This window comes from Marmota marmota, unplaced genomic scaffold, assembly GCF_001458135.2.
Source record: "Marmota marmota marmota unplaced genomic scaffold, marMar, whole genome shotgun sequence".
Taxonomy (NCBI): domain Eukaryota; kingdom Metazoa; phylum Chordata; class Mammalia; order Rodentia; family Sciuridae; genus Marmota; species Marmota marmota.
The window spans coordinates 744359-760870 of record NW_026000139.1 but is presented as its reverse complement, the minus strand read 5'-3'; the positions used below and the strand labels follow the sequence as shown (position 1 = coordinate 760870).

The 16512-nt window shown below is 47.9% G+C and overlaps 1 protein-coding gene across 3 annotated transcripts in view; it reads right to left on the bottom strand.

The window, feature by feature from the left end:
* Positions 1–212: 212 nt before the first annotated feature.
* Gcn1 (GCN1 activator of EIF2AK4) overlaps positions 213–16512 on the bottom strand; it is a 63256-nt gene continuing 46956 nt past the window's right edge. For 2 of the 3 annotated variants that reach the window (XM_048785704.1, XM_048785705.1), the window contains 17 exons: positions 16300–16442; positions 14426–14543; positions 14109–14324; positions 12716–12880; positions 11252–11413; positions 10889–10981; positions 10482–10667; positions 10114–10383; positions 9765–9878; positions 9083–9313; positions 6933–7126; positions 6692–6806; positions 4106–4202; positions 3550–3698; positions 2975–3082; positions 1440–1658; positions 213–906 (listed from right to left, as the gene is read on the bottom strand). In XM_048785704.1, coding sequence (XP_048641661.1) covers positions 781–906; positions 1440–1658; positions 2975–3082; positions 3550–3698; positions 4106–4202; positions 6692–6806; positions 6933–7126; positions 9083–9313; positions 9765–9878; positions 10114–10383; positions 10482–10667; positions 10889–10981; positions 11252–11413; positions 12716–12880; positions 14109–14324; positions 14426–14543; positions 16300–16442 — 2706 coding nt within the window. In that variant the 3' untranslated portion in view covers positions 213–780. The remainder of the gene's footprint in view (positions 907–1439; positions 1659–2974; positions 3083–3549; positions 3699–4105; positions 4203–6691; positions 6807–6932; positions 7127–9082; positions 9314–9764; positions 9879–10113; positions 10384–10481; positions 10668–10888; positions 10982–11251; positions 11414–12715; positions 12881–14108; positions 14325–14425; positions 14544–16299; positions 16443–16512) is intronic. The other variant, XM_015505155.2, reaches the window with a different exon arrangement.

Here is a 16512-nt window from a genome sequence, read left to right as displayed (position 1 = left end):
AGAGCCAGGAAGTGGCCAACCAGAGCCCCACCTTCCGCTGAAATGTCTGTAAGGATCTAGGGATCGATAAAGACTTCTGAAAGCAGGGTAGAGGGATGCCCAGAAATCAGTGTCACCAACACCACCAAAAACAGTTGCAAACCCTTCCTTATTCCAGATGAGGAAGCTTCATGATTAATGGATATTTGGAGATTATAAAAGATCTGCTTCTATTCAGATTAAATCAAAGCCTTTATTAAACATTCCTCCTTCAAACGGACTGCTCAAAAACCCTCCCCTGACCTGGGAACTGACAGAGCTACATATCACTTTCACCCAACAGAGGTCAGATCCACCAGGCCGCACAATATTGAAAAGCCAAACCAAGACATACCAGACTCGGCAGAGCTCTGCAGATCTATGTCCCACTCAGAATCTAGGCAAAGGTTGGTAGCGCCAGGTCTTGAACCAGAGCTCAAGCACAGAAGAGGAACCTGAAGTTCGACCCTCCTGGTCCCAGACACGGCCTGCTGAGATAGATAGCCGGCCCTGGGCTGCCATTTGCTGAGGCTTATGCATGTGCTTTTCCTTTTCCTCTTCAAAGAAAAGGGTGGGATGGAGGAGGCAATTTTCAGTTGTGTGTGGGTTTGATTTAAGGCTTTGGCTGTGGTCAGTTGATATATTAAAATACTTTCTGGGAATGCCATCTAATAAGCTCCCCATCGGAACAAACGTATTTTCAAAAATGAAAACAGTGAACAAAGATGTGGAGCTGAAACGCTACAGCAGGGCCCAGGCCTATCACGTCAGAATGGTGTCATCCACCTGCTCCGAGGAGTCTGCCTGGCTGGCCAGCTTCTTCAGGGACCTTCGGTTGCACTCATTCAGCACCTCCAAGCTGGCCACATCCAGGATCTTGGAGAGGGACTGTAAGGAAGAGTGGGCGTGAGGAGACATAGTCAGAAAACAAGGCTTCAAATTCCCAGTCAAATCAAGACAAAGACATATGCTAACCTCGGAACCAAGCCACTGAGGCAGAATCTGGCAAAAAATAAGCCAATCAGATGGGTCCAGGGACAGCTCAGGAAAACGCTAGATGCGTTTTTCCTAAGCTGAGGGAGCAGATGTCACAGCTTTCAGTGCTTTGCCTGCAGGGGCAGGGGGCTGAGGGAACAGGACTCTGGGCCTCAAAAAGGCCACTCCACTGGGGTCTGTGATACATGCTTGGAAGCCATGGAGATTTTATTTGAAGAAAAAGCTCTACTTCTGAAAAAGTCTGAAAACCAAGATAAATCTATTTTCAGGTACCAGGACAGTCACCTAACTCTCAATCTGCTCCTGAAGGCTGAAACCTACATGGTAGCAGAGAAGACAATGGGGCCAAGTACTATCATGCAGAAGAAAAACAGCAAGCCAAAGGCCGCAGCATGCTCTGGGAGGCACTCAGGCCAGGTTCCCACCTGAAACACCTCGTCGCCCAGCCTCATCTTGAGCAGGTTGACAATTGCCTGGTCACTGTAGGCCCTTACGACAGTGTTCTTATCCTTGGTGTTGTCAAGAAGAGCCTTCAGGATAGGCTTGATAGCCTGGGGCTCCAAGGGAGGCAGTGGGTCCTTATTTGCCCACCAGATCATCTTCTCAGTCACCAATCTGATGTCACTGGATGGGTTCTGCAGACACTGTGAGAGGAACACAGACACATGCAGTCTGTATCTCAAAGAAGCCCAAATTTTCAGCCTTGAGACTTTCCCTTCATCATGGTCATTGACCCTACTGTTCCTTTCCAATGTTGTCCCTCCCCAAGAGGGTGACAGCATGATCCAGCCCCATCTACCTCCCCACCACATCTTGTGCCACCCTCGCCTTGGCTCACTACTTCTGGCCCACACAGGGTTTTAACTTCCTCAAACAAGCCACTGCCCAAGTTGGCCCCCAGATCTTCATTCTGTCGGTTCCTTCTCATCCTTCCAAGGTCTGTCTCCCTGACAACCCAATCCAAGGGCCCTCCCCATGGGCTCCAAGATCTCATCCATTTTGTTCCTCCCTACTCCTTCAGGGTCCAGCCCAGCAGTGGGTACTCAGTAAATGCTGAGTGAACAAGTGAATACAAGTTGATGCCATCACAGAGGGCAGATCTAATTAGGGCTCCTAGAAATCCCAGCAGGGGGCCAGGTATCTTTGGAACCTCATTACGCAACAAAAATCTGCACACAGCTGGAATCACATAGGAGCTGGTAACAGAGGCAGAGTCTCAGGCATGGCCCTAACCCATTAAAATGCAAAATTTAGTTCCGATTTCTGGGCACATAATTGCTTGAGAAGCAACTTCACACTTCCTATGGGAGTCCCACTGTTAGATTCCATGGCTTGTCCTATTAGGGCCTGGAATGGATGCCATAACCATACTAATAAGTGACATGCCACTAAGGAAAGGAGGCAGAAAGGGAAGAGTTATTAATATTTGTTTTGTTTTTGTTTTTGGTATCAGGGATTGAACTCAGGGGCACTAAACCACTGAGCCACATCCCCAGTCCTATTTTGTATTTTATTTAGAAACAGGGTCTCACTGAGTTGCTTAGCACCTTGCTGTTGCTGAGGCTGGCTCTGAACTCACAATTCTGCTGCCTCAGCCTTCCAAGCCACTGGGATTAAAGGCATGCGCCAGTGCACCCAGCTAGATTTCTTAATATTTGAACCCAAGTATGTCCTTAATTCTATAAAATCAGGATGCTTACAGAGGATGCCTGAAACAGTGGTTATTAACTCAATTTGGGGTCACATGTCTGAGAATCTGCAAAAAAGCTGGACTCAGCCTGAAAAAATTACACACAGAAACACTCTGCTCTCCATTTCCAAGGGTCCAGAGGTCTCCTGGAGGCCATTCATGGAGAACTGGAATCCAACTAGTCAGGGGCATATTTCCCATGTCTTCCAGCTCTAGGCCTTTCTCATGAGCCAGGCTTGGTGGGTTATACAAGGCCCCTTCCCTACTCACCTTAATGAGCAGACTAGAGAGTCTGGCTGGCAGCTGTCCCCCTCCTGTCTCGATGTGGTACTTCATCAGGAAGCCCATGCCCCGGACCCCACTCACTGCAATGGGGATCTATAAAGAAAGGAAAGAGCTAGACAGGCAGAGGCATCCCACTTCCTCCTTAAAGTGGCAGAACCAGATTCCCCAGTAATCTCCAGGACCCTTCACTACTCATCTCATCCTTAATATTTTACACCAAGGACACCTTGACATCTCTCATTTAGATGGGCTGCCCTGGCTGTTGAGGAGATGAACAAAGTCACTAGTTCCCAGGAACAGAGATCAGAGACCTTTTGACCAGGAATGGACATCTTCTTCCTCCAACTCAAAGTCTTCATTGTTTAGATGATGCAACTAGAGCCCAAAGAAATCACCTACTGGTCCCAGGGCACAATAAGTTACCAGCCACAGTAAAATAGAACCCATGCTCTGAAGACCCAGCTGGGGAGAGATGTCCCCTGTGCTGGGTGAGCAGAGCCATGGCTGTGGAATACTTGCTAGAGGACGGGAGGGCTGAACCAGCAGCCTGAGAGCCTTACCCTGTCTGCCACGGCACTGCTGAGAATCATTTCCTGAACTTCACTGCTGTATCTGCCTGCACAGAGTCTGCTGGGAGCCACGTTCACAGCCACAGAGAGCGCTAAGCTCCGGCCATGCCGAACCATCCAGTCAATGCCGGACACATCCGCTGGGTAGGAGGACACAACTGAGGTCAACTTGAACTTCACAGCACACCCCTACTCATGGAGTCCTGGGAGCCAAGTCCCACCAAGACCATGGTGCAGACTTACGCATGGTGGAAACCCCAAGCCACACTGTGCCCAACCTCCCCACTTTTGTAGCAAAAGTTCCAAAAAGTAGCAGAGAAGTCTCTCACAAACTGCTCCCAGCTTCTGGCTGTATTCTTAGAGCAGAGATACTCAGGGCTACAGCACTACTTTCTAGTACTGTGTTAGCAACTGGTCCCAAGGAAGGGGTATTCCAGGTGCTACAAGATCATCTGAGGGGAAGGGGAGACAGGTGCCCAGGGGCTCTTCCCTCGGGCTAAGGGGCCCAAGCCCATGAAGGGGAACTCCCCCCATACAAGAGACTTACCCAGTAAGCACTGCTGAAGGACAGTGTTAAGCTCCTCTTCCGTCAAAAAGGCACACAGCTCCCCCAGGCACCCAGCTGCGGAGATCCGAGTATTGTCCTGGAGAGCAGAATGGGGAGTGATAGGGAGTAAGGCCAGGGCCCAGGAGGGAGGACGGAGAAGAGGATGGAACACATAAACTCAGGAACTCTGAAGCCAGGCCTTACTCCAGGCACTGTGTTCCCAGTACCAGATTGGGACTGCCATTCACTGCAACTGCCACTTGGTGGAGAGTTAAAAATTACATGCCCAGCAAGCACTTCACGTAATTATAGAAAACTCCAGTGTGTGTGCATATGGTAATCATCATCACAATAGCAACAATAACTGTATTTACATAGCACCTTTCTCCTTGGGAAATCTGAATGCTTTACATTTAGTCTCTCAGTTACTCTCAATAGCCCCAAGACAGAAGGGGTACAGCTGGGAAAGACCACAGCACAAAGAGGGGAGCCACCTGCCCACGGCCACCTGGGAAGGCAGCAAGAAAACAACCACTAAGCCCCTTTTTCCCAACAAATCTGTGTGTCATCTTGTACCCAGATGACTGTCTGCTGCCTCTACTGGGTCACTACAGCCAATGGGTACTTGACAAATGCTTCCAAAATGGACAGGGATTATGGAATTGGGAACAAGCATAACCAGGAGTCAGAGCCTAGATTCTGGATTGTAAGAGTGTATGTGTGTGTGTGTGTGTGTGTGTGTGAGTGAGAGTGTGTGTGTGTGTGTGTGTGTGCACATGTCGTATGCGGGGGGTTTTCTGGTTTGTTTGGTGCCAGGGATTGAACCAAGGGGCACTTAACACTGAGCCTCATCCTCATCCTGAATTGCTAGCGCCTCACTTTTGATGAATCTGGCTTTGAACTCAAGATCCTCCTGTCTCAGGCTCCTGAGTCACTGGGATTACAGGCATGCGCCACCACACCCAGCTAAGTGAGCGTTTTCTATCAAAATCAAGGCCAGGTACACAAAGAGCTCCTGGTTACTCCCACCTTGGCCAACTGTCTCTAGAAAACAGAGGGGATTTTATATACTGTATTATTAGTAGATGCCAGCTTGACACGCATCCCTCCAAACCAACAACCTGTGGGGAAGCTGATGCCAGGCCAGCACCAACTGCTACCTTCAATCCAAGTGGAAGTTCTAAGGAGAAGAAGCAGCAGAAGCCTAGGTAAGCAAGGACAAAGCCAGCTCTGATGCCCACTCTCTCCAAAGCAAGCTATTTTAAGCTCCATTGTGGTAAACTGCAAATTTGTTTAAATACTAACATTTGTGTTGTTCATGACCCTGTAAAAGCCCTTGTTGACTGTGACCAAAAGAGGACAGATGCTCTCATCTGTATCCACAGAAGCCAGGGCTACAGCCAGATGGCAGCTGAGGACCAGAACCAGCCTTGCAGAGCTATGTGAACAAACACAGCAGCAATGACTGGCCCAGATGTATGCACACGACGAAGTGTGAAACCACAGAACCCAAAGGCATGCTCTCCCAAGATTAGCCCTATAAATGTAAATTAGGCCACCACAACAGAATTGTTGTTGTTAAAAGGGAAAAAGAAAAGTCTTACCCACCCCCTGACTGGACCTGCAGTGCTTGGCAGCCAATTAACAAATGCTTCCAGACTGGACAGGGATAATGGAATTGGGCACAATCAGGAGGCACAGGGCCTGGATTCTGGGTTGTGTGAGCGAGCGAGCGAGCGAGCGAGAGAGAGAGAGAGAGAGAGAGTGTTGCTGGGAATGGAAGCCAGGGACTCGCATATGATTGGCAAGCCTCTATCACTGAATTACACCCCCAACTCTTTTAAAAAATTTGAGACAGGATTTCACTAAGTTATCTACGCTGGCCTCAAACTTGCAATTCCCCTGCTCCAAGTCCCTGGAATTACAGACATGTGCCACCACGCCCAACTGGATTCTGGTTTTGATTCTGTAACTGGATAAAGTGTGGCCCCAGACAAGTCTCATCCTCTTTCTTGGACAAACAGCAAAGATGATTTATCCTACCAGATTTTTAAATTTCTTAATGTCTACAACCACGAGGCCTCATACACAAGGCCCTTCATTTCTATAAATGTTTCCTGAACCAAAAAATGAACATCTTATGGGCTGGGGATGTGGCTCAAGCGGTAGCGCGCTCGCCTGGCATGCGTGCGGCCCGGGTTCGATCCTCAGCACCACATACCAACAAAGATGTTGTGTCCGCCAATAACTAAAAAAAAAATAAATATTAAAACAAAAAAAAAAAAAATGAACATCTTTGATTTACAAAGAGAAATGAGGGGTAGAGAGGGAAAGTGACTTAAAATTAGAGAACAAAATGGTGAGAGATCTGGAACAGCACAAATATTACTTGCCTTATCTATAGGATAGAATCAACAGGCTAGGGGCCCTATATCCTATCTCTAGCACCAAAAAAAATTTTTTTAAAGCCAGAATCAATAATATCAGTAGAGTGGTCCAGGTAATAATATAACATGGAGAAGCCACTCAAAGAAAGGAGACAAGAAACAGCAGAGCCCCCAGCCCAGCCATCCACTGCAGCTGTACCTCATCGTGTCCCAGCATGCTCAGCAGGAGCGAGACGATGTTCTTCCGGATAACAGCATCCACTTTGGCACCTGCTCCCTGAATCACAAACCTCAGGGCCTGTAGCATGGTGTCCCTAGGGAACCAATGCATTGACTTAACCCCTGCCTCTTCCCCACCATTGCCTTCTACCTGCACAGGCACAGCCCAACGCAGCTGCCTTGGCTCCTGGAGGCTACACACTCCCTCAGAAGCACCTTACCTGACACCTGGGTCCTCTATGACTCGGATTCCATTGAGCAGCTCTGTAAAGAGGGGATCCACTTTGATATGGATGGAAATGAGCTTCCCCAGTGCATCAGCAGCCTTCAGGCGCACGCCCCGGTTGGAATCCTGTAGGGCCTTGGTAAAGGTGGTCTGCAGCTGGGGCAGGAAGGGCTTCAGGGCAATTCCAACCTGTGGGAAAAACACACACCCAAAAATCATAGTTGTGGTGGACTCCAAGGCCACTCCAAGGCTACAGGAATGAAAGCAAACAATAATCACAAACCACCTGGAGTTAACCAAGCTCTCACACAGGCTGGCAATAACAGCAGAGACAGGTTCTGCTCAGCCTCCTCATCTGTTTTCAGCATCCTTCGTCACACTAGAGAAAGCAGGAGGAAGAGGAGGCGGTAGAGCAGTGACTGTCAGAGGGAGCTGCCTTGCAGCCCTGGCTGTATCACAGCTTATCTCAGTGAAACCCATCTAGAAGAACAGCGTCTCAGATCCTCCTCCTCTGAATCCATTAAAAAGCAAGGTAGGCAGCTGATGGTCAGAAGTACAGTTCTCGTGCCAAGGCAGGGAGATGTCCACATAACAGCAGGTACCAGCTACTAAACAACAGATTTGTAGGCCAAGCTCTCCACACTGAGCCCTTGGAACAAGCCCATGACCCAAATGACCTTGGAGAATCCACCTAATACACATGTGCATCCACCTCAATACAACTCCAGCTCACTCCCTGACTATACACAGAAAACAGGCATACTTAAAAAAATACACACACACACACACACACACACACACACATATAAATATATATGGTTGCAGATGGAACAATTACTTTATTTTTTTTTAATTTCTTGAAGTTGTTGATAGACTTTTATTAATTATTTATATGTGGTGCTGAGGATCAAACCCAGTGCCTCATACATGCCAGACAAGTGCACTACCACTGAGCCCCAGCCCCAGCCTGTTTATTTTTACGTGGTGCTGGTGATGGAACCCAGTGCCTCACATGTGCTAAGCAAGTGCTCTATCACTGAGCCACACCCCCAGCCCAATAGGCACACTTTTGATAAAACATAGTTGGAGCCAGAGAAAATTTAGTTCTTGTAAAAGAGGAATCTCCCTGTGTCTGTCTAAAGATTCAATGCCAATGAACATCTGGAAACACTGGATTCAGACAGATTTGTAAGTTGCTCAAAGGCACGCAATAGGGGAAGATGGTAAATATGAATCTAAAACCTCCTGCCCATGGGTGACAACTGACTCAGGTCGGGGCAAGCTCCATGAGGTAGGAGCTCCAATTGTGTCTAGAGCTCCAAAAATACCACAGAAAAGAATATAGCACAGAATATGAGGTGAAGATGATATTTAATTTTGTTTAAAAAAAAAAAAAAAGTCACAAAATGAGGCTGATACAATCCCATTTGGTAGCTGGGGAGTTGCTCTTACTTCCAAAGGAAAAAAACTACAAATCTTAAGTGTGTATTTGCTTCCAAACCTTGTGTAAGATTTTTTTAAAATAATGAATTTTGGCTCCATTTATACTTTAAGTCTAAGGGGTTTAATTATTACCCCCTAAGAACATCTGAAACAGTTACCACATTAAATCTTTGCTTCTTATACTTTTGGTAAAAACTGAAGTCACTTTGGTTGTTCTCAAAATTTGTCTTTTTCATTCTCTCACCAGATTCTTTGCATTTCTCTTTATGTGGCTGTAATAAAGAACTCAAGCAACTTAAACAGTGTTTTCACTGTATTTACATGGCCCTGAATTTTTTCCTTTAAAACTGATTCTTCAAAATAACAACTATCACCATGTACTGAGTGCTTATTGTATCAGGCACAGTGTTTGGCATTAGTTCACCTAAGCCCCACAGAAGGTAGGCAGTGTCATCAGTCTCAGACGTCAGAGGCAGGCTCAGAGGTTACATGGCTTTCCCAAGGGCCATGTAGCTACTAAGAGGAGGACTTGGAATTGGACGCAGTGTAGTCTGAGTTCATGGGCTCAAGTCCCTCTGCTATGCCGTTTCTCCATAATGAAGCTGTCACCTTGCTGCCAAGGGTATCTCACATCAGTGTCCTGAAGATATCTGTTCTCTAAGATTTGAGCAGACCAAAAGACCAAACTTATCAATCACTCACCTTGGCCAGTAAGAGGCTGAGTGTCTCCAGCAGAGCTGCCTTCACATTCCAGCTGAATCGGTCCCCCAGGATGCGAATCAAGGGGCCAGTGATGCTGACCACAGAGGGCCTCAAGGCGTCAGCGGAGGTCAGGCGGATCACCAAGCCCAAGGCCTTGGCGGCTTCTTCCTTCTGCTCAGGACTGCCAGTAAGGACTCCTTCCCTCAGCACTGGAAGGATGGAGGTTACCCCCTGACAAGGGAACCACAGCTGAGAGTCCAATACCAAAGGCCTTAGGCCCACGTGTCTCCCACCCAAAGCACAGTGCTCCTGAAAGTCATCCTCTAGTCAACTAGGAGATGACAATTTGGGCTGGCTGGGGAAGAGGCTTAAATGAATGGTGACAAGAGGGCAAGCCCCAACAGACCAAGCACACAGAGGTAACAAACGCTGCTGCCACCTCTGCAACCTATTTGGTCTGGATGAGGTGGCCTTGACAGCTTAAACCAAGGGAAGCACGCACCCTGTCCCCATCTGGCCACCATGGCAGAAGCACGCTGTATGTGAAGGCGCTGAAGAATACTCAAGCATGAAGTCTGACTGACCCGCCACTGCAACAGCGCACACTGCAGACCCAGGCCAGGGGTGAGGACACAGGAAGGCAGCAGGGTGCAGCACCCTGCACCTCCAGGCCCTGACCTACCTTCTTTGGGAGGCAGAACCCTGGCACATGCTCGCCTTTGCTCTCATTGCCTATGAGCCGGATCTCCTTGTGCAGTTCTTCAATCAGTGCCAACTGGTTGCCAGCATCCAGCTTCTGTGGGAATCCAGGAAAAAGCAGCGATGATGTGCAGCCCTCCCTCTCAGGACTGCTTCAAAATAATGCAGATGTGGGAAGGGTTGGGGGGTGGTAGAAACAGGACTAGCCACAAGTTGATCAGTGTTGAAGCTGAGTGATGGGTATATGGAGGAATCCTGTCAGAATCTATTATTATAAATGTCTGGAATTTTCTCCAATAAAAAGCTTGTTGTGGGGGCAGTGGTCCCCTCACCTTGGTGATAGCATTTAGGGCGTCCCAGCTCTCCTCCAGCACCACAGGACTGGAGTCGTTGAAGAGGCGGATCAGGCCTGAGAGCAGGCTCCGCAGGTGGCTGGTGTAGTCAGCCTTGGAGCGGGAGCAGTAGATGTTGAGGATGATGGCAGCAGCCTGCCTCATGCCCACCTCAGGGCTGCGGGTGGCTTCCAACAGATCTTCAATGATGATCCGGTGCCCAGTGTCATCCTCTACTGAGAGGATCACGGCCTGACAATTAGCCATCTCCTAAAACCACAAGAGACAAGTGTGCTGAGCACAGATCATCAGGGACAGGTAAGGATGGCTGCTAATAAATGACAGAGGAGTGATCGTGGCCCCCTTACCAGCTGCTCCTCTGGGGTCCCTAGCTTCTCCTTCAGAGCCAACATGACTGCCGGAAGGATCACACCAAGATGACGGGTCAGAGCGTCACCTGCCACAGACGAAAGGAAAGCCAGCACCCGGGTATTGACAGGTGGCGTAGTCAGCTGGTGGAATGATGAACAACAGCAACCTGATGAATACTGTACCTGCTCAGTGCCAGCAGTGGCACCGGCTCTTGAGGAAGGAATGGCAAGCAAGGGAGCCCACACTCCACTCAGAGATGAGGGCCTGCCCCAGCAAATCTCAGGACCCTGTACTCCACCCACCACCAGCCCCCAACCTCTGCACTCAGAACTGGTCTTCACAGCAGGCCCAGGACTAACAAGGTGGATTCAGGGCCTGGTGTTTGCCATGTGTTGAGATTTACCTTAGGCACAAGGTAAGGCAGCACCACACGACTCTTAATGGCCATAACTTGCTTCAGACCATCCAAGGCAAATTCTGATACTTCTTCATCATCCTGCAGAAGGACATTGAGGACAACCCTAAGAAGCTGGCTCTTGCCACATCTCTGATGTCTGAACCAGTTACACCAACTACCTCCTTATCCCCCACTGTACCCATATTTACTTACCGTCCTAGGAAAAGCACAAAGTCACTTCTGGTCTTGCTGCACCCACTCCCCCTGGAGGCCCACATTCTACTACCTTGGCAAAGGCAACCTACTGAGTTTTACTGCTACGAAGACAGTAAAAGCCACACTGGTAGGTGTGGCGCCAGATCCACTCACCAGCTGCTTCAGTAAAAATGGGAGGATGTCCTCCAGAGCCTGGTGGCCAATGGTGGAGTGCAGCTGCTCAAAAGTCTTGGCTGCTGCCTCTCGGACCTCTTCCAAGGGGTCACACAAAGCCTTCCTTGCTGTGGGCACAAGGGACTCGGAGAAATACAGCACCTGCAACAGTGCAAGCACAGTATATTAAGGCACAAAAGGCCTAGGGGGAGGGGAAATAAGCAAGGGGACTCAGGCCAAGGACTATAACCCGGTCAAGCCATGACTCCCTATGTTGGACTTTTTGTTAAAGCAGAGAGGACCAGGGCTGTAGCTCAGTGGTAGAGCACTTTCCTAGCACATGACAGACCCCAGAACTGTGTACACACATGGTGAATGCCTCACCCAAACTTCATAATTAAGAGCTTTAATGGCAAGACCTCTAGGACCTGGCCCCCTTCCCCTGAACTCTTTCTTTTGCTAATCTTCCTGGAAAACTCTTAAGTCCTTCTTCAAGACTCAACCTAAAGATTTCCTCCTCTATGAAGTCTTTGGGTCTCCAACAGCCTAACGATGGCACTGCTCCCTAGGCAATCAATTCCACCATAACAAAGCTCACTTTGATGTGCCAGCCTTGCCACTGGACTATGGGTAGCTCACAGGCATGACTCAGCCTCTGAAGGATTCAGTAACTTCTCAATTATTCACAACTCTCTTGGGTGACAGAATTTCTTTTGATTCTTTGCCAAATGCAGGTATAAAAAACAAATGTAAGACCTACACTAATAAGACACAAGAGGAGACTAGAGACTAGTAAACCAGACTAGAATGCTGAGGCTGAGAAACTGGCTGCTTGCTTACATTTCTAACTGGCCATCCACTTATTGCTTCTGGGTTGCCAACCAAATCAAGGCCCATTACACACTACCAGTCTACTCTCTAGGAGTGTTTCGAGGATCAATGACCTTAGAAAGTAAGGTCAAACCTTAGAAATAGAGTACTCCAAACCCCTTGAATGTTGCTGCTATGGAAACAGAATTACTGCTAGAGACAACACATTTCCACCCACTGGGTACTTCAACTCTCATGACTCCTCTCCTGAGAACAAGTGCACACCCCTCCCCATCTCTGCCACCCTCAGCCACTCCAGTGCACATTTCCCTTCCCACTAAGGAGGCACCACACACTTTAACCTAGCTGGTAGAGTGACACATGAAAGGGACTGCTCTGTAGCAACCTCAGGAGTACTGAATCATTTCCAGTTTCCAAAGGCCACTCAAGGAGCCCTCCACACGGCTTAGTTCTTAGCCCGCAAAACTGACAGGAAAACTAAGAAGAAAACTAAAATCTGCAAGTGGCCTGGCCAGCACCCCGCTGCCAACAGCCCCTTACAGAGTAAGGCTGGTGAATCTCTGGGGGCAGGGCTCCTGTGATCCCCACCCTAACCCAGAGACAGGCACTGCAGGGCCCTCTGAAGATACTCACAGCGTCACGGCTGGTGGACTTCATAATTTCGCTCAGCCCAATGCACACACCCTGCCTCTCATCACTTTTTTGAGACCTCAGGCCTTCCTCAAGGATGGGGATAATCTCAGGGAGGATTTTCTCCCCCAGCTTCCGGACAAGATCTCCCAATGTCCTTGCTGCGATCTGTCAACAAAGATCAAGTCAAAACTCCCAGACAGGTACAATGGCGCATACCTGTAATCCCAGAGACTTGGGAGGCTGCGGAGGGAGGATTGCAAGCTCAGAGCCAGCCTCAGCAATTTAATGGGACCCTAAGCAATTTAGCAAGACCCTGTTTCAAACATAATACATAACCCTGGGTTTAACCCCTGGTACCAAAAAAACCTAAAAATATCAACTCCCTGAAAAACCCAGGGCACCCAGAGAATAACTCCAGAATGAGGACCTAGAACCTCCAGGCTTTATCTGAGTCACTAACCTTCTTCAAAATGTCTTACCATAAAGAGCCCCACAGTGCTCAAAATACACTATGAAAGAACTCTGTTTCACACACATATACACACCCTAAAACAAGAGCAGGCACCTTATATATGAACATGAAAGTCATCACAGGATGTAAGGTCAAGGCCAATTTCCCTGATCATTGAAAACGTATCTCTGTTACTCAAGGGGAGCCAAATTTGGAACAAATGTTTTAAGGGAAAAATCCATCTCCTCTCTAACGTCTCATGCAAACCCTTCTTCAAATCAAATACACAATCTGCTTCCCAAGGTCAGGGACTATAAGTGCACCAAAGGGGGACTGGCAGAAGTGGTCATCAGCCCAGACTGGGTACCTGCTCTCAAAACCACTGAACCCCATTTGTCCCACCTGGTGCACAAGCCTTCTCATGCCAAGCCTGCTCCTCCCTGATTCCTCACTCCAGCCACAATGGCCTTGCCTAACCCCTACTGTGTGCCATGGTCTGCTTACAATGGGACCTTTTCATACCCTGGCACTATTCCCTATCTAGAATATTCTCTCACCACCACCACAGCTGGCTAGCGCTTACTCATCTTTCACCTTTAAGCATCCTTTCTTCTGAGAAGCACCTGCTGACCCTCTCTCTAGGCCACACGCCCCTAGCGTTAGCAAGTATAACTGCATGCTGCACTTGCCAAAGCTGCACTCAACATCTGTTTGTGTGACTGATTAACATGCATCTCCTCTACCAGAATGAGGCTCTCAGGACAGGGACTAAGTCTGCCTTTCTTCTCCATATAGTAAACATTTGCTGAGTGACTAAGTAAATAATTAATGTTCCTCTGTTAAACAGAGAATCCTTGGCTCTCTCCCAGGCTCTGCAGTGCAAGGAGCTCTGAAAGAAGACATGAGGGGCTACTGGGCCAGAACAAGGCCTAGAAAGCTTACCGTTCTCTTATCCGCACATGTGCTTGCCAGGAATCCCAGCAGAAGCCCAAAAAGAGTAGGCAGGATCTCACGCAAGGTGCGGGGGGTATTGGAGACAACAATCTTCCAGACATGCAGGGACGCCTGCCGCACCACCAGCTGGGTGTCTGAACGGCCCATGTAGAGGCCTGCCAACACCCGGTTCCGCCGGTCAACTCCCAGAGCAGTGATGATCGCCTATAGCCCACAGAAGGGGACACAGAACATGGGTGGTGAAGCCTCCAGAGCAAAGAAAGGCCCCAGGGCGTTTCCTCTGCTCAGCAAAGCTAACTTCCCACCTTGTTGGACTGGGCAGTTCCAAAGTTATCATCTTCAGAGGCAGTTTCTGTGGTCATCTTCCCTGTGACCCCTGAAATATGGAACAGGAGGTCCCCAAGTAGCTGAACAGAGCTGAACCTGAAAAGGAAGCCAAGAACAGAGTCACACTGCCTCTAGTATGGGGCACAACCCAGCACTACACAGAAGAAAGACTAGACGGAAATGTGCCCAAAATATTCAAGGTGGTGGTCTTAGAAAGGTAAGTTAAGGCAGTTTCCATTTCTTTACACTCTCCCATATATTTTCTACAAGTTTTCTACTAGTGAACAAAAAAAGAAATAGGGCTAAGGTATAGTTCAATGGTACAGTGCTTGCATAGAATGCACAAGGCCCTGGGTTCCATCCCCTGCACTGCAAAAAAAAAAAAAAAAAGGGATGAAGCTTGTGTGAAAATTTCCATAATAAAAGTCATGAGAAAGAGACAAAAGGGAAGAATTAACAGGAAATAAGTACGACAGAGCATTACAAGTGAAGAAACCTGGAGGAGCCTAAAAGGATGAACTTTACTGAATTAGGGTTATAGCTAGGTGTGGACACCTACAATCCCAGTCACTTGGGAGGCTGAGGCAGGAGGAACTCAAGTTTGAGGATAGTCTCAGCAATCTAGCAAGGCCTTGAGCAACTTAGTAAGACCTTGTCTCAACATAAAAAAATCAAAAGGGCTTCGGGATGTAGCTCAGTGATGAAGCTCCTCTGGGTTCAATCCCCACCCAGTATCAAAACAAACAAACAAAAAAACCCATAACATTTTACAGGGTTTTTGTTTGTTTGTTTGTTTGTTTGTTTTTATAGTTGTGGATGGACAACATGCCTTTATTTTGTTTGTTTAATTTTTACTTGGTGCTAAGGATCAAACCCAATGTCTCATATATGCTAGGCAAGCACTTTGCCACTTAGCTACAGCCCCAGCCCCAGCCCCAGCCCCAGTTTTATACTTTTTAATGGTTAGAAAAATAATAGTAATATTCAAACTGAAAAATCAAGAAGTGCAGAAAGAGATAAAGGAAGAAGGCAGGGCTGGGGCTGTAGCTCAGTGGCAGAGCACTTGCTTAGCATGTGTGAGGCACTGGGCTCAATCCTCAGCTCTGCATAAAAATAGAGGCATTCTGTCCATCTACAACTACAAAAAAAAAAATTAAAGGAAGAAAGCATAAACAATTGCAACCATCCTGATACTATTACCATCGGATAAGCACTTCTGTCTACACTGACACACACTCATACCCCATAACATGTGAAGTGTGCCTACACTACCTGCACTGTCCTGTGAACAGCAGGTTGACAAGCTCTCTGTCGGCCAATATTGTTACATACCATTCTTCGTAGTGGCTGAATAAAAGTCTAGTCTGTAGATGTGCCATATGATATTTTTCAACTGAACTCCAAAGTTTTTCAAATGATAAGCAATACTGAAATAAACACCCTTCTGCATATAGTTCTAAGTACTTAACTAAATATGTTCTTGGAATAAATTCCTAGAAATGGAAATTTGAGATAAAAGAGCATTCATTTAAAATCTTTATATTTTTGCAGTTCTAGGGATTGAACCCAGGGCTTTACAAATGCTAGGCAAGCACTCTACCATTGAACTACCCCCCCCCCCCAGCCCACCATGAAATCTGAATACAAACTAGGATTAAATGAGGAAGAACTGTTTAAAACAGAGTCAGAATAAAGACGCTGCTCCAGGAATTCAAAGGTGACAAAATGGTTAAAATCAAGAGTCTGGAGATAGCCGAGAGAGTTCCTGACAACATTCTGCCCCTCATCCCTCAAGAGGCGTTCCTAAATTGTAAAACCTAGGCCCACTGGGCCTTTTGGCCAAAGGTCTCACCGAATTCTCCAAAGGTCATCAAAGAGGCCTTGCTCCAGCTGGGGCAGCAGGAGTGCAATAGCCGTCTCAGCATACATGGAGATGACTCGCTGGCCTGCACGCAGGGCAGTGTCACGCACAAACTCATTCTCATCAGCCAGAGCCTAGATATGCAGAGGGTGGGTCAGCAAGGGCTACCATTGGCACCCAGACTCAAAGTGGCCCCAGAGACAG